The 27,556-nt window shown below is 35.7% G+C and overlaps 1 protein-coding gene across 27 annotated transcripts in view; it reads right to left on the reverse strand.

Annotated features, from left to right (window-relative positions):
• Window positions 1-18,541: 18,541 nt before the first annotated feature.
• The window catches only part of DTNA (dystrobrevin alpha), a 478,032-nt gene continuing 469,017 nt past the window's right edge, over window positions 18,542-27,556 (reverse strand). For 17 of the 27 annotated variants that reach the window (XM_051970241.1, XM_051970242.1, XM_051970238.1 and 14 more), the window contains one exon: window positions 18,542-19,311. In XM_051970241.1, the coding sequence (XP_051826201.1) occupies window positions 19,168-19,311 (144 nt within the window). In that variant the 3' untranslated portion in view covers window positions 18,542-19,167. Of the gene's footprint in view, window positions 19,312-25,846; window positions 25,895-27,556 lie in introns of all 27 variants that reach the window. The other 10 variants (XM_051970251.1, XM_051970250.1, XM_051970259.1 and 7 more) reach the window with 2 other exon arrangements.

Genomic DNA, 27,556 nt, shown 5'->3' on the forward strand with positions numbered 1-27,556 from the left:
TTCACCATTTTTCTTGTTTGTTTGCTTTTTTTTTTTCCTTTCTAATTTCCTTTTATCTGTTTTTCTTGGGCAGCATGATAAATGTAAAAATATGTTTGGAAGAATTACACATGTTTAAGTCATATTGGATTGCTTGCTGTCTAGGGGAAGGTAAAGAGAGAATGGGAGGGAGAAAAATTTAGAACACAAGGTTTTACAAGGGTGAATGTTGAACACTATCTTTGCATGTATTTTGGAAAATAAAAAGCTATTATTATAAAAAATAAATAAATATATTGGAGTGATTAAAAAAGAAAAAAGAAGCTAAAAAGGCATTACATATAAAACAAAGAAATGGGGAAAACTAAACCAAAGGGCAGTTGGGTAGCAGAGTGGATAAAGCACTGGGTCTGGAGTCTAGTCTGACCTAAAGGCTCCTGGAGAACCTGTATTATTACTTGGAGAAACTAGATAAAGAAGTTCCTAGATCTGACTTGGTGTTTAGGGATGTAGAGTTGATGCTGATCCATTTGGTAGGATACATCCTATCTGTATTCTGAATGGACTCTAGGACTTAGGGCACGTTGTCTTCTTCACTTCTTGACACCTATACTATCACAATGGTCCATCTGGGCATTTTTAGCTTCCCGGATTCCCTGGCTACCCTGCAAGATATGAAGAAAGACTTGATAAACTTAGCCACTCTAATCAATACAATAATTCAAAATTGAGAAATATGATAGTATTTATCTCCAAAAATTCAGAGTAGCAATTAACAGAAGAATCAGATAAAAATGTATATAATTGGTTGAAATCCAGCCTCAAACATTTACTGGCTGTGTGATGCTGGGCAAGTCATTTGACCTCTAGATTTGCCTTAATCCACTGGAGAAAGAAATGGCTGATAGAAAATTAATTCAACATGTAATATTAACTGTCCCTACTCTTAATCATTCTAATAATGTCAATTTCTGTAATATCTTTGCAATAGTGCTTATTAGAATGAACTGAGCCATATCTTAAGACCTCATCCTGAATCCTTCATTGTAAACAAAACCAGCTTAAGCCAAACAGTAGACATTGATATCCTTACCCCTGATGTCATGGTGCTCTTCAAGAACAAAGTATAACCAATAGTAATCTTTAGCTTACCTATTGACGGAGGGACAAACATATAGAGGATATGGGACTCCTTTGTCTAATGAATAAATAAAATGAGGAACTTATGAATCTAATTTAATAAAAATCCTAAAAAAAAGGCATGGAAATAAGTGGGAGAGGTAGAGGAGTAGTGGAGGAAAGGAAAGAGACAGATGATAAAGCCTGTGACTATTCTTAGATGGGAAACAGAAAAAATAAAGAAATTGAAGATGAAATAAATATTTATTTATTTTTTATAATAATAGCTTTTTGTTTTTCAAAATACATGCAAAGATAGTATTCAACATTCACCCTTATAAAACCTTGTGTGAAGATGCCCCTCCAGGGCAGTCTTCGTCTCTCCATTTTTATCCAACTGGCAAGGAAGGCAGCCAGACAGGGTAGATAGAATGCTGATCTTGTTGTCAGAGACACCTGGATTTAAATACTGTCAAAGACATAGGAATCATGCCTCCCTGAACCTCTCAGACTCAGTTTATTCCTCTGTAAAATATGAACAGTAATATCATTGTGAGAGTCCAATAAGATTATATACATATATGTACACATATTCACATTTATGTAGCTATAGCTGTACATATGTATCCATATTTTGTATGTATATATACATATGGAATATTTAGAAAGGAGGATGAAGTATGTTACCCTTCAAGAATTCAATGGATCCAGTATCCTAAATATGAGGATTTCAAGGTATCATAGAATTATAGATTTAGAACTGGAAGAGACTTTAGTAGTTATTTTGTTGTTTGTTTGTCCTTCCTCAAAAAGGAACATGCCATCAAGGAGGGGATGCCATGACATGCAAGTGAATTAGATTTAAGGGAGGGAGGGAAGGCTGTGCAAGGTCACCTACTTTACTTTCCCTTCCAGAGCATCTGGGTCCAGTGGCAAGATATAAATCAAGACAACTGGAGATGGTCATCTATCTAGTCTATCTCTCCTCATTTTATAGATAAGGAAACTGAGGCTTGGAGAGAGATTAAATGATTTGCCTAAGGTCATACATGTATGTGTATGTATCTGTATTTATATAGTATATTGCATAATATGCAATGAAATATAGTAGGCGTGTATATGTCAACTGCTTTGTACACCTGAATGTGCAACATAAATGTTAGATTAGAGACATTAATCTAAAGTTGCTAAGAGGCTATCTTCTAATCCTCTTATTTTATATAGACAGAAATTAAGAGTAGAAAAGTTAAATGACTCACAAGAAATAAGTGCCAGAGTCAGGATTTGAATATAATTTCCCTTTACTTTTATTACTATTAGGCACTGAAGGTAGAGTAACATAGCAACAAAAAACTAGTAGGCTACTGTTACACCCTAGTCTATTTCTGGGGTTCTCAACAGGGATCCTTGAAGTTATTTTCATTACATTTTGATAATTAAATTTTGATATAATTGATTTCTATTGCCATCATATTTTATGCATTCAACATTAAGTTGAGAAGGGGTTCATAGGTTTCATGAGACTGCTAAAAGAGTCTAGTTTGCAAAAAGGGTTGCATAGTTCCTGTTACCCCAATTACATTAGTCCCTGAAATTAAGGTGTCCTTGAGGAAAGTACTCTCTGTTTATTCCACTGTCCTCAAATGATTACACAAACAAATAAAGCAGCTTTCCAGATGACCCAGAGTAAGGTGATGTAAGTCTTATGTCAATGGATTGTGCTTAGCATATATTATAGGCACCTAAAAATATATTTTTAAAATCTGAAAAGAATAAACAACCACAGGATTAAACTGATTAAGAAACTCTTTGAGAAAGTTCCAATTTATGTAACTAAAATAATAGTGTTTTCTCTCTTTGGCCTGGGCAACAAGAAAGACTTTTGTTTCAGGAATCTAAAGTAAATCCCTCTTAGACAAGCCGTCAGAGATTTCATTGTGAACCTCTCCAAGCAGCACAATTGCCAAATTCAAGCAAGGCATTGCCCACTTCTAAAGCAATTCCAATCTGCTTTTTTTTTTTTTTTTTACCTGGATGACTAATATACATTCATGTAAAACCACGATGAACACATTTTAATCAGAATTCCCTAAGGGATTTATCTGCCAAATTGTTATGAGCAGGTCTGTAGAGTAGGTTCAAGGAGAAAAGTTGAACCAAAATTCCTGGAGAGTTCCTCATTTACCTGGAAAGATTTAGGCATGTTTTGCCTCTAATTGGGGACTGGGTTGCAGAACTTCTATGTAACAACTGGTTTGTCTTATCTGGGTTTTCTTGTAAAACATGCTGAGGTAGGAACCCAGAGAACTTTATCATCAGTCTGGCTTGCAGAGACTCAGTGCTTAATAGTTACAAAGTGCTTTCTGTAGCTTTTCTAATTTGATCCTCATCATACTCTTCTGAGTAATAATGCTACTAATAATAGTTCACATTTGTATAACATTTTAATTAAATGATTAATTAGAAACTTAGTATTGCAGCTCAATAGAGCTGATTACACTTGCTAACTACCTATTTACATTTAAATTGATTTAAATCCATAAAATATCACAATAGTTTTCTCAGTGTCTGAGAGGCAGCTTGATGAAATCGATAGTCTTGCACTTAGAAAAGACCTTGTTAAAGCCAGTCTTCATCCCTTATTGACTTAATCTCTCAGTTATTCTTTGCTCATTGCTGACTTTCATAATCATAATCAAAATGATGTCACTGTGTCAAGATCAAAGTTTAGTCTGTGGCTGATCAGACCAGTAAGAGCTTAGAAGGCTTTACCACAGGTCAGACACAAATAGTCCAAGTGACATAATTTGCACGTTTCACATTTCTTTTGAGCTACTGCTATTCTCCTTTGCTCATAGAGCACCAATGCCTTTGATGTGGGCAGACCTTGCTGGGCAGTCCTATGCCAGTGTCTTCCATGCTTCTCTATTAATACCAAAGTTCTTCAGAAAGACCTTGAGAGTGTCCTTGCATCACTTATTTGGACCTCTGTATGAGCACTTGCCTTGTGTGGTTCTTTGTGAAATTATCTTTCAGGCAAACTAACATTTGGCATTTGAACAACTTGGCCAGCCCCATATGAGTTGTGCTTCTACAGGAGAGTCTGAATGCTTGGCAGTTCATCTGAAAAAGTACCTCAATATTCAGTGTCTTATCTTGACAGGTGATCTTCAAAATCTTCTTAAGACAATTCAAATGGAAGGGATTCAATTTCCCGACACGGTGCTGGTGTACTATCCAGGTTTTAAAGGCATACAACATTGAGTTCAGCTCAATGGTTCTGTGGATCTTCAGTTTGTTAGGCAGTCTAATAATTCTTCTCTCCCATACTTTCCTTCACAGACTGCCAAAACCTGAGCATGCTCTGCCAATGTATGTGTCTACCTCATCATCTATGTGTACATCCTTGGAAACTCTATTGCCAGGATAAGTGAATTTATCCATAGCACTCAGAATCTTTCCATTTGCTGTAAGCAGTGGTTTCATGTTTAAATGGTACAATGCCAGCCAGTGAAAAACTTCTGTTTTCTTGGTGATGGCAAGTCAAAATTAGCCCAAGCTACAGAGAAACAATTCAAACTCTGTTGCAAAATCTCAGAGATGATGTACAACTCTCTAAAGCTATAATTTTCAAGGAAGGTGCTGACCTGTATTGGTAGAAGATGTTTCTTCATCTAGGAGTTTTCTGTATCAGTGAAATCACAGATCTAATTCCTATTCTTCATTTTAAATTTTTGTTGTTCATTTGTTTCAGTCATGTACAACTTATAGTGACTCCATTAGGGGTTTTTGTGGTAAAGATAATGGAATGGTTTTCCATTTCCTTAAAAGCTCATTTTATGGATGAAAAAACTGAGGCAAAACAGAAATAATTCACACAACTATTAATTTTTGAAGTGAAATTTGAAATCAGGTTTTCCTAAATCCAGTTTCAATGTTCTATCTACAACAACCCCAGCTCCCCAGAGAAGCAAAGAATAGGAGGGACAATACAAGGAAAAAGGTCAAGCTTGATATCCCCAAGTAAGGGCAGCCTGCCTATACCCAACACTGGGCTAGGTATTTCCTGGGGGGCAGAAATAGGATACCCGCAGGGAAGTTGTCAAGTGGTCCTCAGACAATGGAAGTAGGGGGGAATCCACAGTGGTCTTGTTAGTTGCTATTTCTAAGACTTCTGGGTCCATCCATACTTCAGTGAACCTCAGGGAGTTCCAATATCAGGTCAGCTCAGGGAGCAGGGATGCTCCATCTGTTTTATAAGGAGGAGAGCAATCTTGTCCCTGCCAGTCTGGTTAATTTCCCATCCCTAGGATGTGATTAGGACATGAAAAAGACCAGGCTTAAAAAAAAATCACAAGTTTTTCTAAGTCACTATACAAGATAATTCAAGGAAGGGAGATTACTGAAATCTAGAAGGATATCCTCTCTGTTTTCCCATCACCAGTTAGTCAGCAAACATTTATTAAGCATTTACTTACATGTTCTAGGCACCAAGCTAAGTGATGGGGATGCAAAGAAAAACTACAATAGCCCCTGACCTCAAGGACTTTACATTCTAACCTGTATGCACAAAGTATATGCAAATTATCAATGAAATAGAGGAAAGTTTATTTCAGAGGGAAAAGCATTAGCAGCTGTGACTATGTGAAAAGACCTTTTTCTAGAAAAGGTTTAGGTAGTACAATGGATAGAGCCCTGGGCCTGGAATCAAGAAGACCTGAATTCAAATCTAGTCTCAGACATCTACTAGCTGTGTGGCCCTGTTGAAGTCATTTAAGCTCTGCTTGCCTCAGTTTCTTCATCTGTAAATGGGGATAATAATAACACTTACCTCTCAGAATTATTGTGAGACTAAATGAAATAATAATTGTAAAAAGCTTAGCATAGAATTTGACACATAGTTTTATATAAATATTATTACTTTAAGTTTAAGTTGAGGCTTAAAGAAAGTCAGAAAAACTATGAGTCAGAGGTGAGGAGACAGAGCATTCCAGGTTTGGGGAACAGTGAATGAAGAAGCATGGATTTGGGAGATACAGTATGTATAGAGAACTGCAAATAGACCAGAATGACTGGATTGCATGGTGTATGGAAATAACTAAAGTATAAGACCAGAAAGATAGGAAGGGTCAAAGTGATGAACTTTCAAATATTAAACAGAGGAATTTATAGCTGATCATGGGATCATAGGAGCTTCTAGAGAGAGGAGGTGGTCACCAGTACTAATAGCATTTTAGTCAGTGTGGCTGAAAGACCGATTAGTACAATATGAGTGTAATACCATCAGGTGACATTTCTTGAATACTCACTAGATGGAGGCTGGCCACAGGTAAACCCCCTGTAATGAATGTATGTTTCCTCCCAAGCACCTTAACAATGGGAGTTCTTAAAGAAAACTTAATGCTGTGGGCAAATATCCAAACTTCTCCCACAGGCAACTTAGGGAGTGATTATTCAATTATGCTATAAAAGGATGCTTCACTTTACAAAATTACTCATTACAGGCTTTCTTTATAGAGTGAGCTTTTTCCTTCCCACCCCACCCCCTCCCCAGAGTATTTATAGCATGACCCAATTTACACATTTCAGGAACACATCTCTGGGGTAAAGTGAGGTAAGCTTCCCCTCTTACTGACTGACTCATCACTTGGCATGGTAAGCAGCTGTAAGTAAAACTTCTCATTTAGGATTTCTCTAGACTTCCTTGTCAATTAACTCTCTTGGGTTGTGGTTCTGGGGAAAATCACAAATAGCAAGTAAAGCCAAAGCTAGTCAATGCAATAGAAGCTTTGCTTTGGTGATAGGGAATCAGACCCTGGAAATGACAAAAAGACCAGATATTTAGAGTTGGAAGGTAATTTAAAAGTCTTTTAGTCCACCTTGCTCATTTTGCAAGCCAAGAAACTGAGCCATAGAAAAATTGTGAGTTGGGGCAGCTAGATGATGCAGTTGGATAGAGTCTGAATTCAAATCTGGCCTCAGATAACTTAATACTTTTCTAGCTGTGTGACCCTGGGCAAGTCACTTAACTCCAATTGCCTCAGTAAAAAAAGGAAGGAAAAGAAAAATGTAATTGACAGAAACAATGAGAATTTGAATCCAGGTCCTTTGACTCAGAACCTAGTACTCTGTCCATTGTACCAAAGATTTCCTCTTCAGCTTTCTGAAAGAAGAACTCAAAACTGAACCGTCTCCTTAGATTTTGTGTTTATTGTTTTACCTGCACTTCTATCATAATGTAAATTCAACAGATGACAGATCTTGTTTCAAACTCTTACACAGGAGGGACATGACCATGTGTAATCAATTAAGCAACAAGCATTTATGGTATCCTTTATGTGACAAGTATTGTTATTGTTATTAGGCCCTGGTAATATTAAGACAAAGATGGAATAGTCCCAGGCCTAGAAAGCTGATGCTGAATGACAAGTTTATCATCTACATGTATAAATGTGAAAAATAAATGCAAAGTAATATGTAGCAGAGGCACTAGCAATTGGGGAGACCTGGATTGTTATAGGAAGAAGCACTTGAGATGAATTTTGAAAAGGGAAAAACAAGCATTAATTAAGTACCTATTTATGTTCTAGGTTATACCAAAGCAATTTATGAATATTATCTCACTTGACAAGATGATATAAACAATACTCACAATAACCTTGGGGTTACATTATTATTTCCATTGTTCAGGTGAGAAAACTGAGGCAGACAGAGAGACAGATTGCAAGTGTCTGAGACTGAATTTGAATTCAGAGCTCCCTAATTCCATGCACAGAGCTCTATCTCCTGTGCCACTTAACTGCCTAGAAAACTAAGAATTCTGTGGTGAAGAGGAAGTGGAGGTAACAAATATTAAATACTTAGAAAAAAATAATTTTACTTTTTTCAGCCACAAAAATCTATTTTTCTCCTTCCCACTTCCCTTTTTTCTTATTAAGGGAAAAAGAAAAGAAAGCAAAATTTTGTAATAAATATGTATAATTAAACCCAATTCTCAAAGGGACTTTGTTTTTGGAATACACGGGAGCCACCTAATGGTGCCTGTTGGAGATCCAATCTAGGCCTGCAGAATAGATCTCCTTATGTGGGAGGATGATACAAGAAGACTGAGAGGCTGTTGCATTGTCTGACCTTTCTCCCCTTCCCTCTCCCTCCAATTTATCTCATTCTCAATCCACAAGCAACACCTGTGTCAGCAAAGGCTGGCCTACAACTCCTTCAGATGCTATGATCCACAACTGTGGAGGCTCTTGGAGAATTGACCTATCCCTTAACACTATGTCCCCAAAATAGATGTCTGAACTGATACATTGTTGGTGGAACTGTGAACATATCCAGCCATTCTGGAGAGCAATTTGGAACTATGCTCAAAAAGTTATCAAATTGTGCATACCCTTTGATCCAGCAGTGTTTCTACTGAGCTTATACCCCAAAGAGATACTAAAGAAGGGGAAGGGACCTGTATGTGCCAAAATGTTTGTGGCAGCCCTGTTTGTAGTGGCTAGAAACTGGAAAATGAATGGATGCCCATCAATTGGAGAATGGGTGAGTAAATTGTAGTATATGAAAAAAAATGAATTTTTTATGGAATATTATTGTTCTGTAAGGAATGACCAGCAGGGTGAATACAGAGAGGCTTGGAGAGACTTACGTGAACTGATGCTAAGTGAAATGAGCAGAACCAGGAGATCATTATATACCTCAACAACGATACTGTTTGAGGATGTATTCTGATGGAAGTAGATTTCTTCGACAAAGAGATCTAACTCAGTTTCAACTGATCAATGATGGACAGATGCAGCTACACCCAAAGAAAGAACACTGGGAAATGAATATAAACTGCTTGCATTTTTGTTTTTCTTCATGGGTTATTTGTACCTTCTGAATCCAATTCTCCCTGTGCAACAAGAGAACTGTTCGGTTCTGCAAACATATATTGTATCTAGGATATACTGTAACCTATTTAACATGTAAAAAACTGCTTGCCATCTGGGGGAGGGGGTGGAGGGAGGGAGGGGAAAAATTGGAACAGAAGTGAGTGCAAGGGATAATGTTGTAAAAAATTACCCTGGCATGGGTTCTGCCAATAAAAAGTTATTAAAAACAAACAAACAAAAAATAGATGTCTGAATCTATACCTTTCTGTTGGAGATGGGTAGCAAATTTTATCATGGAGTCTCTGGAATCATGTTTGGTATTTATGTTGATCAGAATTCTTAAGTCTTTGTCTTTACAATGTTGCTATCATAAATGTGGTTCTCTTGGTTCTTTTCATTTTATACAAGTTTTCCGAGATTTCTTTGAAGCCATCTTTGTTGTTATTTCCTATATTATTTATATGCCATAATTTGTTCAGTCTTTCCTCAATTGATGAACACTTTCCTCACTTTTTAGTTCTTTGCTATCCCTCACACAAAAAGCTGCAATTTTGTATATATTTCTTTGGAAATATATACAATCACGAAGCAATACTAGTGGTATCACTAGCTCAAAGGACATGCAAAAATTAGTAATCTGGAATCATTGTTCCAATGCTTTCCAGAATTTGCTAGATTAATTTACAAGTCCGTCAAAATGTAACTGTTTCCCCTCAGACCTTCCTACATTTGCCATTTTCCTTTTTGTCAACTATGCCAATCTCATGATTTCAGTTTGTGTAGATAGCTTTTCTTAGAAATTTCTTTAGGGGTAAGGAGATGTTCAGAATGAATGCTTGAGGCAATGAAAGGTTTTATAACCTTGGAGATTAGGCCATGTTTGTGAACCGAAAGGGAGGAGCCAATAAGAAGATAGAGGAAATCAGCATAAAAAAGAGATTAAGTAAGGGGGAAAGTGGCAGAAGGAGATAGAGAGATCTAATACACAAGAAGAAAAACTGGTCTTGATGGAAAGGGCTATGTCTTTACTGAAGACTGTGACTGAAAAGGGAGAAGTTGGACAGTAACTTAAAAAGATTTTTGAAATATAGTAAAGAGGTAAAGAAGCTAATAACTATGCAGCTCTTGCTTTCAGTAAAATATAAGGCAAGGTTTCATACTGAGGTGAGGTAGGGGAGAGGATGGTCAGGAAAACTTGAGAGCAGAAAAAGTTTGAAATAGCTGATCTGGGCAATGTGATAGTCAATTAAGGAAAGATTATCTTGTTGACTAACTTGAGGTTAAATAACAAACATCTCTAGTGGACCCAGTTGGGATATATTTATTATATTCCCTAGAACAGCTCGACCCAATTGCCATGTCTCCCAAGCCCCTTGATTTATTACTGAATAGTAAAAAATAAATTAAAAAATAAATAAATAAATAAAAGTAATAAAATAGTTTGTTTCTTTTTTTCCAGGTCCAATATTAAACTCAACTGTTTAACCTATGCTTGAGAAGCCTGGTCCCCCTTAAGCCAGGAAAACCTATTCCAGATGTGCTCAAAGTATCATGGAATATTGAATAGAATACTAGGCTTGGCTTTAAGAAGACTTGCGTGTAGATCCTAATTCTGATACTTAATAGCTGTTCGAACATGGGCAAGCCATTTAATGTCTCTTGGACTCAATTTCCTAATCTGTAAAACAAGGAGTTTGGCCTCTAAAGTCCATTGTAAATCTAAAATCTGTGATCTTTACAGAAAATACGCTAATAGATGAAAGGCCTAGAGATAGTCAAGGCCTGCCAAGCACAATTTGAAGCTACTTTCTCTTTGTGAGTAGGTGTAAATTACTTTGAGTCAGAAGGCCAAGTATTCCCAATAATGTAGAGAGTTGTAGCTTTCTGATAATATAAAGTAGCTCTTGAGGAGACAGCTTTATTCTGAAAGCTAGTAGAACTATCATTTAAAACTACACCGAATCAGGAAGGCCCAGGGCTTCTCCCTGCCCATCTTGAAAGAATTAGCTTCGATTCCAGTATTGTCCAAGAATGTCCATAACCCTTCCTTACCTCCAAACCTTCCTTACAAATATATGGTAGCTTTCCAAGAATCTTCCAGGAGGAGCCCTGACTCTCAACCTAAGCCAAAGCTCCAGAGGATGCTCCAAAGCTTGATGCAGCATTGATAAACCTGGTTATTAGGACTCCAGATCTAGTTGTAGTGAAGCAGGAATATTCTTCCATGGAGTCAAATACTATTAAAATTGATGAATTAATTGATCCTAAAGGGAACTTCTCCTGGTATATTGAATCATTCTCTTTTTCACAGACCGGAATGTAGCACTTCTATGCCTCCTAGAGAAATAGAATCCAAAGGACATTTTAGTCATAAGAGTCATCTGGAGACAGATTTTGATGTTCCACAGAGAGTAGTTAGGTCTCAAATACATAAAGAGAAGCAACATAGTGCATATCCTACCCCTCTGCTCAATGCTAATTCCTTAATGATTTCCTACAACTCCTAAGTAAAGTGCCTTTTATTCAGTTGATCACTTGAAAAAACATTTGGGGTAGGGGGATTGTCCCAGGCCTGTGATTTAATTGGAATAGAAATTCCTTTCACAACTACAGAACAGCATCTCTTATATATGTTATGATCTTAAAGAGTGTACTTGATAGAGTGAGAATTTAAGTTATACGTTTATACAGCTTAGAATGTGTCAATATGAAATTGGTCAGGGCTCAAACTCAGGGATTCCAGATTTCAGAGTTAGACTTATATCAATTGCACTATTTGGGTGTTCAGAACTGCAACTTAGACTTCTAAGATGATAGAAATCAATGACAGAGGAATCATATTTAGTCATGGCACAGAGTGAGGATTGCTGTAAAAGAGTTTTCATTTACCAAGTTCCTACTGTTCTCAGTATATTTTCCTCTCTCTCCCCTTTCACTATCCCCCATTGGTAAATTGGCTGCTGGGTCCTTTCTGACGCAGGTGCATCAGGCAGGTTCTGGTAAATGTTGCTTGCTCCGCAGAAGTTAGGGAAATGAAAAGAGGAAAAAAAGTTGCCTTACCTAGTTTTGACCAAGAACAAAGTCCTGAGGGAGTTTATGTTGTTAACCTTGGATCTGGATCTGGAGGAAATGAGCCAATTAAAAGTCATACTTTCCCCCAAAGTGAGGAATGATGAAGGGGTACTCTGAACTGAGGGCTGGTTGGACACAAAGTGGTTCAAGTCATCAACCATGTATTAGTCCTTGGCACTGATATTTCCTGAATAATTAGCCCACCTGTTCAGAACCTTCTCCAAACTAAATCTACAAAGGCAGATTTAGATAAAAGATAGGAAAAGGAACTCTGAGGGTGTTTTGAAGCTAATCAATAGTTCCATGAAAGACCTTCCCGTACCTGTTTTGGTGTCTAAAAAGATTAAATCTTAGTCACAGATTTACTTACTATCTCCCTCAATCGCCTAACTGGCTTCAAAATTCAAAGAGACATCTGTGAGAACTCAGAAATACCTACCAGTATCCAAGGAAGAGAATGACATGAAAACTTCCATTAACTCCGCCATATTTCTATCAGAGCTAATAAAGAATGCTTGGGAACCAAAGTAGTAAACTATATGTAGGCCTAATACCAATAAGGAAAAGCTTCCTTCAGCATCAATTCCTTCATGAATCTCAGTAGGGTTTGGGCTATGGGAGAAATTTCTGGTTCATTATAACTGAGATCTGGGTTCCAGATCTCCAGGTTTGCTGAGGCTGCATTAGGCTTTGGGTAGTTCCCTGGAACTTTGGCGTGGGCTGAGTTTTAGTTCCTGTTGTTTTTAATGGAGGATTCAAGTCATGGTAAAGATGGTGGACAAGATGAAGATAAAAAGACAATAAAGATGGAGATACCCCTTAAAAGAGTGGTATCTATAGTGGAATGACTGCTGCTTTGTGCGAAGATGCTAAAGTTTAGATGGGGCAGTTCTTTCACAAATAAACTTGACAGTTGCTGGTTTATAATACGGTTTTAGATCTGGCATGATTAAGCTTCCTTCCTTTTCATTTTTTTTTTCATTACTTCCTTTGATATTTTTGACATTTTGTTCTTTTAGATGAACTTTGTTATTATTTTTTTCTAACTCTATAAAATATTTTTTTTGGTAGTTTGATTGGTATGGTACTGAATAAGTAAATTAATTTAGGTAGAATTGCCATTTTTATTATATTAACTTGGCCAACTGCTGAGCAATCAATATTTTTTCCAATTATTTAGATTTGATTTTATTTGTGTGAAAAGTGTTTTGTATTTGTGTTTTCACAATTAGACATAACTGAGCTTTGCACCTAGTCAACAACAACAAAAAAAATTAGTTAAAATAGGAAGCTCTAGAAGCTTCATAAACCTTTCCTTCATTGTTATTGGCTACACTTAAGAGAAGTCTTTCTTGCTTCATACTTGCTTTAATATAACATTTTATGATACAATATGGCTCTGAGATTTTTAGATTACTACTCATCCCCTAAAATCCTATTCCTTGAAACACTGTTTGGTACTGGCTAAGAAATAAGAGTGATGGATCAGTGGAATAGGTTAGGTGCACAAGATACAATAATCAATGAGTATAGTAATCTACTGTTTGATAAACTCAGACTTCAACTTCTGGAATAAGAACTTATTGTTTGACAAAAGCTGCTGGGAAAACTGGAAAATAATATGACAGAAAGTAAACATCGACCAACATCTCACATCATATACCAAAATCAGGTCCAAATGGGTATATGATGTAGACATAAAGGGAGAAATTGTAAGGAAATTAGGAGAGCAAGGAATAGTTTACCTGGTAAATCTATGAAGAAAGGAAAAATTAATGACTAAACAGAGGTAGAGAACATTATAAAATACAAAATGAATAATTTTGATTATATTAAATTAAAAAAATTTTGCACAAAGCCAATGCAACCAACATTAGAAGGGAAGCAAAAAGTTGGGAAACAATTTTTATAGCTAGCATTTTTGATAAAGACCTCATTTTTCAGATATATAGAAAATTGAATCAAATTTATAAGAAGACAAATCATTCCCCAGTTTATAATTGGTCAAACGATATGAACAGGCAATTTTCAGATGAAGAAATCAAACTTATCTATAGTCTGTAGTCATATAAAAATGCTCCAAATCATTATTGATTAGAAAAATGTAAATTAAAATCTCTCTGAGGTACTACCTCACACTGATTAGTTTGGCTAATACGACAAACATCATTGGAAAATCCCTGATTGGAGAAATGGTACAGTGTCTACCTAGTACCCTCCTTCTGCAGTCAACAAATATTTAGAGCTATGGTCTTAATGCTACACTGCAATTTCAGATTAGTCATGAAACTGCAGCCCCATATCCCTTATGCTTTTGGTAATTTGAAATATGAGCTTGAAATATCCCTGGGCCAAATGTCCATGGGATAGAGGTAGCAGTTATGGTCAGAAGTTGCTACTATATTCCCTCACCCCAATCTATGGAAACATTTATGTTTGAGAGGACGCATAGCTGCAAACTATAATGATTGAAAATAATCATGCTTTGGTGAATAAGGAAATATGGTTTAAAGAATTGCACATGTTTAACCTATATTGGATTGCTTGCAGTTTTTTTTTTGGGGGGGAGAAACTTAATGCAAATTGAAGTATATTTCTTCAAATTTTTTTGCAACTTGACTAATATGGAAATATGTTTTGCATGATTCATGTGATTAATTGATATCACATTGCCTATCTTCACAAAGGGTGGAAGAAGGAGAGAATTTGGAACTTAATTTAAAAAAATATTAAAAGTAAATAATAGTTTTAAAAAAATGAATCATGCTTATTGGTCTGTAACCACATGCTTCTCTTCTTTCCCCTTCCTATATTACTGGTAAAAAATTTTTTTGTCAGAACTTTCCCTCCTCTTTTATTCTCTTTCTCTCTTCTTTTCCCCACTCCTCATATACTATGTCCCATTTTCTGTCCACATTCTTTTGACTTCTATTGAGGTTTTAGGTGAATAAGGCATCTTTTCACCATAAAAACAATGGGGAATCTCTGAGGCAGAAAAAGGAGAAAGATATCTTGTCGACATTTACTGTAAATAATGGAATTTAGGCCACAAAAGTCTATAGTTGGAGGTCCTGGGGTAAATCTCTCCAATGGTCACTACCTGTATTATCTTATGCAATTCACACTCCGTATGTTTGCTTCTTTATTTTCAAAAAGAAATAATTTTTCTAGATGCCTTCTAAGGTCTTTTTTACCTCCAGATCCATAATCTTAGATTCTGGGTTCTAAGCATCACAGTATTCCTTTCCTTTGTGCTTAGACTAATTTTTTTGTGACTCTAGGTGAAGAAAAAAATCCATCATGGCAAATAAAGAAAAAAGACCACATGAAATAATATTTTTAAAAACCTTTTTTTAATGAAGAAATAATTCCATTCCAAAATATAGACACACAATTAAATAGTTTAATCACTTCAAAATATAACATGTCCCCAGTAGGTTCCAACACACACACAAAACAATACTTAACAGCAATACAAAAAAACCCATACAATAGTAGTTTTGTTACAATACCAATGAATATTGTGAAATCTTTAGTGTCTCTGTATCCTTTGTTTCAAATGGTTTCAAATTACAGTAGTCATAATTAAAAAGTCTTACAGTTAGTAGCCTCAAGATGTAACTCTTTATATATATATATGTATAATTTATTTTTGGTTCAAAAGTAAAAATGCCCTTTCTGCTGAGGACACAGTGGAGTTGCTATTTGTGGCTCCTTGCGCTGAATTGAACCAAGGTGATCATTGCAACCTGAGGTTGCATTATTTACAAGATCTATCTACAATTAACAGCCAAGAACTCAAAAGAGGCGGACAAAGATGATCAAAATAAAGGCAGACACCTGTGCTAAATTAAGATGCAACAGTTTGGCTCATGCATATAAGAAAATACATATTATATCACAACAAAGGCCACACTCTTTCAATGCAATTCAGTTCACTGGCCTACATACAGATGAACCTTCACCACCTTGCGGGAGATCATTCAAGAGACTCTTCACCTTTGAACATCCCTTTGGACTATCTGCATCAGTTTTCTCCACCCCCCACCCTAACCAACTGCAACAGTACTCTGGATCCTAATTAGTCTATCCCTCTCATGTCCTAGGTGCAATGTCTTGGGGGTTTGGCCGTGTGTTCACACTGCAATAAAATGCTAACATTGGGCCATGAGTGTGTAATTCTTTGTTGAATGAACAAGAAACAACCACCACAAGATATAATTTTATCAAATGGACAGACGGGGGACCTGCTGGGCATTTCATTAAGAAAATACTCAAAATGTAAACCTGGAGAGCCAAAACAAAACAAAACAAAACAAATTGCCACCTTTTTTCAGCGGCAGGATTTGAGTGTCTGGATCTGGTCTGCAGGGCTGTTATGGAGCTGAGAGGAATGTCAGGTGGTTAGCTACTCTGAAAATGAGTCCCAAAGAAGGCATTGCAGTAGCTTGATTCTTTCGCATCTGTCTGATGAAGGGTGGGTGGTACCCCAATCCCTCTGCCCAAGGGAGAGCCTAATGCTATATCTTTATAATGTCTTAAACTGTAAGCCAGCTTTTCAATGTGAAAAAAATAATGATGACATGTTTTGGCAGCTCTGTCAGCTGCCGAAGGTCCCTGCAGATGCAATATTGGCCATGTGGGACTCTGTATTCAGAAATTGGCTGCAATTCAAAGATGAGAGTGATTTCTGCTTGAGCATGAGGCACCAGTGGTCGCTCTTCCTGGCTAGTGGGGGGAAGAGAGGTTTATGCTGTCATTGAGTACGGCTTGCCTTTATGGAAGGTTTGGTTGCTGTCACCCAAACAGCAAGCATTTGATAAGTGCCTACTATGTGCCAGGCACTATGCTAGGAAATGGGGCTACCAAAACCAAGAATAAAACAATTCTTTCTCTCAAGGAGCTTGAATTTTAACAGCCACAAAAATGATTTGTAGAAAGGAAAAGAAAAGAAAAAACAAGCATTTATTAAGTACCTACTATGTGCCAGAGATGGGGCTTGCCAAGACCAAGAATAAAATGATCCATTCTCTCAAGGATCTGATATTCCAAGCGTCATTCAAATGATTTGTGGAAGAGAAAAGAAAAGAAAAACTACACCCAATGAAAGTAACCTCCAATGAGAAAAAAATCTGGGCCACATTCCAATGCTGACTGGGGTGCCAGTGATATTTAGTACTCCTCTTAGCACAGAATTCCCTATGAATAATGTCAGATAAGCATGGCCTCTGATTTCTGTTTAATTACATAAGGATAATCCTGAGACAGGCTTCAGATCAACTTCACAGGGATGAAAGCCTTCTGGCCCTCTGGAAATTGAGCTGAAAAATATTTGACCAGACATGTGTTCTATATTGGGCAGCTTTCCCCTCTCCACATGTGGGTGGTGACCAAGACTTTGGGAGCCTAAGTTGCAAGATAGTCACTGAACCTGAGCCTGAGTAATCAGAGAACAAAGGAGGGGATAACTGAGAAATCTTTTCAGGATTCATAGGATGTCTCCAAATTGATTCCCCAAAAGAAAATTGTATTTATGTGGTTCCATCATTTCTTTTCTCAGGTTTTAGGGAAAAAAGAGAAAGATTAGAATACCTCCTACTTTTAGGGCAACTAATCCAAAATGTTCATTAAAAAAAAAATAACGATGACTCTGAAAGACCCAAAGAACATATTTTCCTTCCATCTATCCAAAGGAGTGCCACAAAGGTCTGAACCCAGCTTCTCTCCTCTCCTTGCCATAATCCCCATTGCATTCTAAATTCTCTTTCTGTTGCCCTCCAAATGGTCCAGTCTCCTCTTCTACTGCTGTAGCCTGTACTAAACATATCTCGTGGCCTACTAAGGCAAAAAACAAACCAAACCAAACCAAAACAAAATCACCCCCCCTCCCCAAAAAGGAAAACAAAACACAATAACAAACATTCAAAAAAATAGGAGAGACAACACTAGCAAGCGCACTTTAAGCCTGTACATTTAAAGCTGAAGGCCTCCAAACAACCTGATAGGGAACAGATGAGACTGAGCAAAGGAGAGGTGTTGAAGACATGCTTCTGAAAGCCCAAACAACAATGAAACGAGAGCATGGAAGAGCATAGGGGAGTTAGTTGGTTTGGGGAATCTTATGGCACCTGTGGTTTATAAACAGCTTTAGTAACGAGTATTTCAAAACATAGTTCACAGTTTTAAGAAGATCTGTGCTGATTTAAAAACTAGATTCTATATAATTTGAATGTTGCCTTTTTGTATATGGTATCTATTTGGAAAAAATATTTACACTAAATTCTATGGCTGATTTATTAGAGTATCTTGAAAGAAAACAACCTCAAGTTATGTATTAGCCTAGAGAATCCTGCTGCATTGGGTACAGATCAATTTTTCTCCTTTTTTCTTTTTCTTTTTCTTTCTTTCTTTCTTTCTTTCTTTCTTTCTTTCTTTCTTTCTTTCTTTCTTTCTTTCTTCTTTCTTTCTTTCTTTCTTTCTTTCTTTCTTCTTTCTTTCTTTCTTTCTTTCTTTCTTTCCTTCCTTCCTTCCTTCCTTCCTTCCTTCCTTCCTTCCTTCCTTCCTTCCTTCCTTCCTTCCTTCCTTCTTTCCTTCCTTCCTCCCTTTCGTTCTCTTTTTCTTGTTAAACAGAAACTTGCAATCAAGCTATAGACCACATCACTTGCTTGGCTTATGAATTCCAAGCAGACACTGCAGCCAGGAACAGAATCCTTTGGGGCTAATGAATAACTGCAAGAGGTTGTTTTTTACAATTGCTTGTGGGAAAAAAAAAAGTGTACAGTTATAGTAAATTGTTCTACTAAAATCTCAAAGTACTCAGAAATCAAACTCCTAGCTATAAACAGTATTAATATCATCATTGTAAACTGAACAGGTTCAACATCATGTGCAAAGTTTTAAAATGTTTTGTTAATACTGCCATTGCTTGTGACAGCAGCGCTGTGTTTAGCCTGGGTTTGTCATCAGGGATGAGCCATATGACAGAAGATGCAGCTGATTAAGTTAACTTTAAACAAAAGTCTTTTTTTTTTCTCAAAACACACACCTACAAACTACAATTCTTATAACAAAGATTAGCAGTGCTACATTCAGCAGGCAGACAATGTCAGGGGTTGGGGTTTCATGTCAGGAGCTGTTCTACATGCTGACTCCATTCTTCAGCGACATTGGTGGCCAGGATGTTTTCTTCTTCCTCTGATTGGATACAGCTCCCATCATCATCTGTTTTCACATAACTTTCATCATCTGTCTGACTGTAACTTGCCTAGGGAAAAGGTACATGTAAATTTTTTTTAACGGAGCATGTTTTTTTTATGATTTAGGACTAATGTTCCCCTTCCTCTTTGCAAAAACAGTCTCATAGGTACTGATTGCTCCTTTCTTTATATGCAAGACAATAGACTATTTTTCTATTCCCTTCTTTATTCAAAGAGTCTAAGAATCTTGGGGATTGAAGTGTTACCTTTATGAATCCCTAAAGGTAAAGTGGAAAAATATATTTAAAAAATTAGAACACAGACAACATTAATGTCTTTTACATAGAAAGGTGATTTGGTTTGTATTAGTAAAGCTAATTTTTGATTTGTCTTTCCAGTTATGGTGACTTTTCCAATTGTATTTTCTTACTTGGTCCCTCTTGTAATTTTAGGACATGGCAGACAGTGATGATGGTAGAAGTTGTAACTAACTATTACAGAGATAAATTTAATTCATTAACAAAGCACTCAAAACAACTGAGCTAAGAGGCCATAATAGCAGCAAATATGGATTCTGCTGAACACCTTAAAAAAAAAGGAATAGAAAAAAAGTAAGAGCATTAAAGGATGTTCTTTGATATTTACTGATTCATTTCTTTTGGGTCTTGTCTGCTTTTTTTTTTTTTTTTTTTTTTGCTCAAGTGTGTGGACACATGTTATGTAGTATTGTTTTCCCAAAACCAGAATTTTATTTTGAAAAGCACAAATGTGTAGCTAGTAACATATTAAATCAAGGTCATCTATGATTTCTAACTCTGAATTTTCCTTGTTTGATGCTACCACAACTAATGATAGGTTCTGTAGTTTCTCTGTGCCATGTATCCCACAGAAACTTAGGGGACTTTTTACCAATATCCAAGCCATTGTTTACCCCTTCTCTCTATGTTTTCTTTGTGGTCTCTTATTTAGGTTATTTTTAAAAATTCTTATTCTCTATTCTCCACTTCTATGTCCTTTCCTCCTCTTCTCCCATCCCAGCTCTGCCCCACAGTGGCCTCTGTTTCTCTAGACTTCATTGTGTCCCAGGAATTTTTTCATCCAGCAAGATCACTTTATCATGACCTTCCTAAGCCTCCTCTCTCTGAATGAAGGGTAATGAGTTCCTCTCAGCACCTCCATTTAAAGAAGAAAACCAAAAAAATGAAAAAATGAAGTGGGTCAATAATATCACTAATGAAGATATCATTAAAGTAGTTAAGAGGAAATGAAATAAAGCAATTATTAGAAGCTATTTTTGTCCAATAATATGCCAGTAAAACTGATAACCTAAGTCAAACACACAGTATTAACAGAAGAAATAGAATATTTAAATAATCCTATATTAGAAAAGAAATTGAACAAGTCATAAATGAGCTCCCTAAGGAAAAAAAATCTCTAGTATCACATGGATGTACAAGTGAATTCTATCAAATATTTAAGGAACAGTTGATTCTAATTCTATGTCAACTTCTTGAAGAAATAGGTGAAGTTTGGCATAAACCAAATTCCTTTTATGATCCAAATATACTTTTGATACTTAAACCAGGAAGAACAAAACCAGAAAAAAAGAAAACTACAGGCCAACTTTCCTAATGAATATTGATGCAAAAGATTTAAATAAAATAGTGGCAAGGGGATTACAATAATATGTCACAAAGATCATACGTGAGGATTTATACCAGAAATATAGGACTGGTTTCACATCAAGAACCACTATCATCATGATTAGTCACATCAATAATAAAACTCACAAAAGTCATGTGACTATTTTGATACAGAAGAAGCTTTTGAAAAAAATACAATACCCATTCCTACTAAAAACACTAGAAAGCATAGGAATAAATGATACCTTTGTAAAAATGATAAATAATATCCAGCTAAAACCATAAGCAAAACCATGCATTGTATATTATGGGGACAAGCTAGAACAGGGATGAAAGAAGAATGTCCATTATCACCACTATTATTCAATAGTGTACTGAAAAGTTTAGTTTTAGCATAAGAAAAGAAAAAGAAATTGAAAGAATTAGAGTCGATAATGAGGAAACAAAACTATACAACTCTAGAGATCAATTAAAAAACTAGTTGAAACATTTAACAACTTTAGCATAGTTGTAAGATATAAAACTATAAAAAGGTAAAAGTTGTAAGATAAACTCATACAAATCAGCAACATTTCTACACATTATCAACAAATCAAACAAAAAAATCTAGCAAGAAGAGCTAGAAATAAAAATTCCATTAAAATAACTGCAAACAATTTAAAATACTTGGGAACCTACTTATTAAAGACAAAAGGGACCATATGAACACAATTACAAAACATTTTTCACACAAAGATGTATTGAAACAATTGGGAAAATATTGTTTGTGGGTAGGTTGAACCAATATAACAAAAATGGTAATTCTATCTAAATTAATTTACTTATTCAGTGTCATACCAAACTATCAAAGAATTATTTTACAGAACTAGGAAAAAAAATCACAAAATTAATCTGAAAGAATAAAAGGTCAAGAATATTAAAGGAATAAGTGTGGGAGTGTGAAGGAGGGTTACCTAGCAGTACCAGATTTCATACTATATTACAAAGTGATAATTATGAAAACAATCTGGAACTGGTAAGAGATAAGGTGGTAGATCAGTAGAATAGATTTGATATAAAATACACAATTGTAAATGACTATAGTAATTCACTGTTTGAGAAACCCATGCATTTGGAGCAAGGACTCCCTATTTGGTAAAAATTACTGAGAAAACTTGGAAAGCAGTTTGGCATAAACCAGGCATAGACCAATACCTCATACCAAATACCAATATTTCATATCAGAGATCAGATACTACATATCAAAATGGGTCCATGATTTATATAGAAGGGTGCTATCATAAATAGATTAGGGTAACATGGAAAAATGTACCAGTCAGATTCATGAATAAGGGAAGAGTTTATGGCCAAACAAGAGACAAAGAGGCCACATGAAGAAAATGGATAATTTTGATTACATAAAATTAAAAATGTTTTGCACAAAATCAATGTAGCCAAAATTAGAAGGAAAACATAAAACTGGGGTAACAAAATTTATAGCAAGTTTCTCTAGTGAAGGTCTCATTTCTCAAATACACAGGGAACTGAGCCAATTTAAAAATAAACAATTCCCCAGATTATAAATTAAAGCAAAAATCTGTTCATTTTTTATCAGGTTATATTCTTCAGGACTTCATCATGCACCCTCTGCTCACTGCTCTCTCCTCCCCTCTTTTCAGTGTTCTCTTATGTCTTATCTTTCACCTTTAGGATATAAGCTCCTTAAAGAACTATCTTTTGTCTTGAATTTCTAGTGATCACCACAGTTTCTGGCATATAGTAGATGCTTAATAAATATTTACTGACTATTGAATAACAAAACTATATTGAAGGCTTGTAATAATTCAAGAAACAGTAGGGTGTAGTGACTAATACTAGACAATGAACAAGTCATTTAAACTTTCATTATCTTGTCAATTGGCAAAGACTGTGGGAACTACCACATCATGAAATCACAGCTCTGGACAAAAATAAAATAATTTAGCATCTTCAATTAAACAAATTAAACAGGGGCAGCTAGGTGGCAGAGTGGATAGAGCCCTAGTCCTGAATTCAAAAGGATCTGAGTTCAAATCTGGTCTTAGACACTTAAGCTGTATGACCCTGTGTTACCCTTAAAAGTAGTCTCTGAAATCATTGATTCCAAAGCCTTCAGTTTACAGACTGTATAGAGTTGGTACAATGGATGGAGTACAGGAATCAGAATTAGAAGATCTGAGTTCAAAAAGACACTTTTTAATTCCCTAACTAGGGATACATTGGATACTTACTGACTGTGTAACTCTGAGTAAGTTACTTTAACCTGTATCTGCCTCAGTTTCCCCATCTGCAAAAACAACTCCATTGGGCTGGCCATGTTGTTCAAAGGCCAAATGTATGCTTTCCAAAAAAATAATTTATGGAGAAGTCACACAGGGAAAACACTCTCAAGGTGGTTAGCAAAAGGGATACAAAGATACTCTCAAGGTATCTCTTAAGAACTTTAGAATCAAGTGTATGATATGGGAGATACTGATACAGGACTGCCCAGCTAGGCGTGCTCCCATCAGAGAAGGGGCTGTCTTTTTGAGTAAAACAGAATTGGATTAGCCAAAGGAAACATGAAATATGCACAATTAGACAAGCCTCTCCAAATGTTCATTTAAACTATTTGTGTCCAAATGGGGCAGAGCATTCTGAGCTTGTATTGGTCTGATCAGCCACAGTTGGATATATTGTAATTTGATTCTAACACAGTGATGTCATTTTGGTCATCTTCAAAAATGAAGGGCAACAGCAATCTGCCTCAGTTTCCCCATATGCAAAACCAGGATACTGGCACTTTTATTCCAGGGTTGGTATGAAGTTAAAATTAAATAAAATTTATAAAGCATTTTGCAAACCATAAGGTGCTACATACATGCTATTGTTATGAATTAATTGCTCTCAGCCTCAGCTTCCTATTTTTTTCTCAAAACACACATGTTTTGAGGTTATAATATAAAATAAGTTATAATAACAGCATTTATTTTTTAAGGTTGTTATGAAGATGAAATGAGATTTGTAAGTGCACTTTACAAACACAAGAGTACTATACAAATGCTATTTATTATCATTATCATTATTATTAATTGACCACTCAACCTCAGTTTCCTTATCTGTAAAATGGGAATAATAATGGCATCTACCTCACTGGGGCTGTTGTGAGGATCAAATTAACAAATGTAGAGCCCTCTGTAAGCTGTAAACTGTTATGTAAACTGTTAGTATAGATGACAAAACTGAGGCACACAGAGATAAAAAAAAAAAAAAACCACACACAAAAAAAACAACCTTGTCCAAAATCACATAGGCAATAGGGGATACACCCTGCATTTTTATCTGGGTTCTCTGACTTAAAATCAAGAGTTCTCTCTATTGTATCATGATATCCTTGAAGTGACTTTTAAAAATGCTTAAAATGATAAGTAGCATTTATCTAAAACTATCAGCAAGTTTTATTTGGAATGTGGATAAGCTAGAAGCATTCCCAATAAGATCAGAGGTGAAACAAGGATGCCCATTATCACCACTATTATTCAATATTGTACTAGAAATGTTAGCTCTATTAATAAGAGAAAAAAAAGATATTGAAGGAATTAGAGTAGAGAATGAGGAAACAAAACTATCACTTTTCGCAGATGATACAATGGTATATTTAGAGAATTCTAGAGAATCAGCTAAAAAACTATTAGAAGCAATTAACAACTTTATCAAAGTTGCAGGATATAAAATAAACCCACATAAGAATAAAATACTTCAGTTATTTTTGATTTCTTTAATGTGTAAATTTCTTTAATTCTTTAATTAATTAATTAATGATCTTTAATGATTTCTTTAATTACTTTAAAGAAGTAGAGGATTTCCCTCAGTTTTGTTGACTAAAAAAGAAAAAAAAAGACAAACAAAAGCTGGATGATCACTTTGAGGCAAAACTTCTCATACTGAGAATTCCTAAAATTAGGCTGATTCTCTGACAGCGGAAACACACAGACCATCCTTGGGATGAATATGAAGCTTTTCCAGCTTTATTGTTGTTCAGTTGTGTGGACAACATAGCATGTCAACATTGTTCAGGGGGTTTTCTTGGCAAAGAAGACTGTGGTAGTTTGCCATTTCCTTCTCCAGTGGATTAAGGTAAACAGAGCTTAAATGACTTGTACAGACACACAGCTAGTAAGTATCTGAGGCCACATTTGAACGCAAGTCTTTTTGACTCTAAGTCCAGGACTCTATTCACTAAGCCTCCTAACTGCCTCCAGCTTAATACCTCCCAAACCAAGGGCTTCACCTTCCCAGCCTTCACAAATCTAGGAGAGGTAGTAAAAGATGGCATATTTAATTCTTTGATTAAATCATAAAGTTGATGAAGACCATGCTACTCTATCATATCTCTCTGCAATATGACTTTCTCAGTCTAGTATTCATGAGCTTTCTTTTAAAAATATTTTGATAATTATATTTCTATGTGATTGTTTTCCTTTGTAATGCTATATTTTTTATGTATTCAAAAAAGTGATTCTGAGAAGGGATCTGTAAGTTTTGCCACCAGACTACCAAAGGGGTCCATGACACCCCCCAAAAAAAGTTAAGAACCTTTCTAATCTAGTTTTATAAAGATTGGATAACATGTAAATTAATCAAGAAGATATTGTTGTTTCATGAACTGAGTGAATGCCGAGGGCTGATTCCTGGAACATTATTGGCAAACAGAAGGAATCCTTCCAAGTATCCTAATGAATCAGATAAAAAAATTCAGGTTCTAGAGATATTGGCTAGCACTCTATAGAAATACTCTATAAACAGCTATGATTGCTGGATGTCAACAGGGAAGGAGGGCATCTTGTTACATGCAAACTTTAAAAAACAAACAAAAAAAAAGTGATTGTGAAGTTGAGCTCCAAAGTTATCAGAATTCAGTGATAAGTAGCCATTCACTCTCCTGAATTAAGAGGATACTTACTTGAGAGGAAAGTGATAGAAGGATATGCACTCAACCTTGCAAGCTGACCTGTGATGAAAAAGGATATAAAACAAGAGAGGTGACACATAAGTCAGAGAGGCAGCCAAGCTGGTGAATTATTTGGATGAAAGCCAAGCACAAAAAGGTTGCAGGAGTGAGGGTTTAAGGAGGGGAGGAGAAGAGGGAATGGTGACTGGAGCATTCTCATAATCAGACCTCTGTATGTTCACAGAAAATCATCTTAAATTCTTTCAGACACTTTTTTTTTTTTTGGTGGTTCTGACATTTTATTTCTGCCTGCCATTGTGGTATCTGGGCATCCAGGAGAAAGCAATGTGAAAACAGGTTAATGCTCAAAAAAAGTTTCTTCATCTCAGAGGGAAGACTAAAGCTCTAAGTATTTCCTTGACAAATCTTACCCACCAGCATAATTCCTGATTCATTAAAAAAAAAAAATCAGATCCAATGTTCTGTAGAGAACCACAGAAGGGTGACCTCCCCCTAACTCATGGAATTCCTGTAGACACAGTTCCCGGTGTTACCCAAAGCCAGAAATAACAGCTCAAGAGGGAGGCCACGCTGAGGAGCCTAGAAAAACATGAACCAGGCATTGATAATTTTACCATATCTCTCTGTGTACATGAAATAGAGCCAAATGAGAAACATATGGGGATATCATCAGTCAAAATTCCCTGTGACTTTCTAATGGCATGAGTCCAAGCAAAGTGACATAGTTCTTCCCTGCTATGGAATGCAATGAACAACTAAGGAAAAAGAAATCTTCATTGATCAGGATTTTAGCAGCTTTATGCAAGTTTCTGTAGCATTTTGTGTATTATAAATATTTATACATAAATATGTTTATATACTTAGAAATATGTATATCTAATATTTATAAATAAATGTTTATATAAACTATGCAACATATTTATACATAAACATATGTGTGAAAATTCACACATAAATATATTTTATATATTTATCTCAATTTATATACAAATATTTATAGATAGATATATATAGATACAAAAGAGAGAGAGAGAGAAAGAGAGATTAATATTTTAAAACAACTGGACCAAAATATTAGTTGTCTGAAAGCAGACCCTTCCCAAGGTACTTTTGAGACTCAACTGAAAAAAATTAATGAAATGTCAGGAGTTAAAATCCTAAGATAAAAAGATACAAAGGTCACAGCAAAGATGGAGCCAATATCTAAGATTTTGGTATTCTGTGGTTATAAAAGCATAATAGAATGATTTTAATTGCATTTGCTTTTATCAAGTCATTGCCCAGATGAATTATAGGAGCTGAGAAACCTTTTTTTCTATTGGGGGAAGGGTAATATTTCCCTTTGCTGTATAATCCTCTGGGAAGAATGTTTCAAATTTTAATTTAGCATGTCATGTGAGAAAGTCAAATAACAGGTCACTTTTTTTTCTCCTTTGGTTTACTTTTAAAAAAGAAAGAGAAAAAAAGGAAGAAAAAAGAAAGAAAGAAAGAAAAAAGAAAGAAAGAAAGAAAGAATTATTTTCTAGTCATGTGATCATTTTTTCTCCCATTTAAAAAAATCACACCGGGGAGGTCATTGCTACAGAGAATTCCTAATGAGCCAAGTCCCTCTGATAAATTGGATTGTTACTTCTTATGTAATTTAAAGTTTTAAAATTTTGTTTGGGTAACTGAGAGGCTAAAGGGCTCCTGCAAGGGTCA

Source organism: Antechinus flavipes, chromosome 1 (genome assembly GCF_016432865.1).
Source record: "Antechinus flavipes isolate AdamAnt ecotype Samford, QLD, Australia chromosome 1, AdamAnt_v2, whole genome shotgun sequence".
In the NCBI taxonomy this organism is placed as follows: Eukaryota; Metazoa; Chordata; class Mammalia; order Dasyuromorphia; family Dasyuridae; genus Antechinus; species Antechinus flavipes.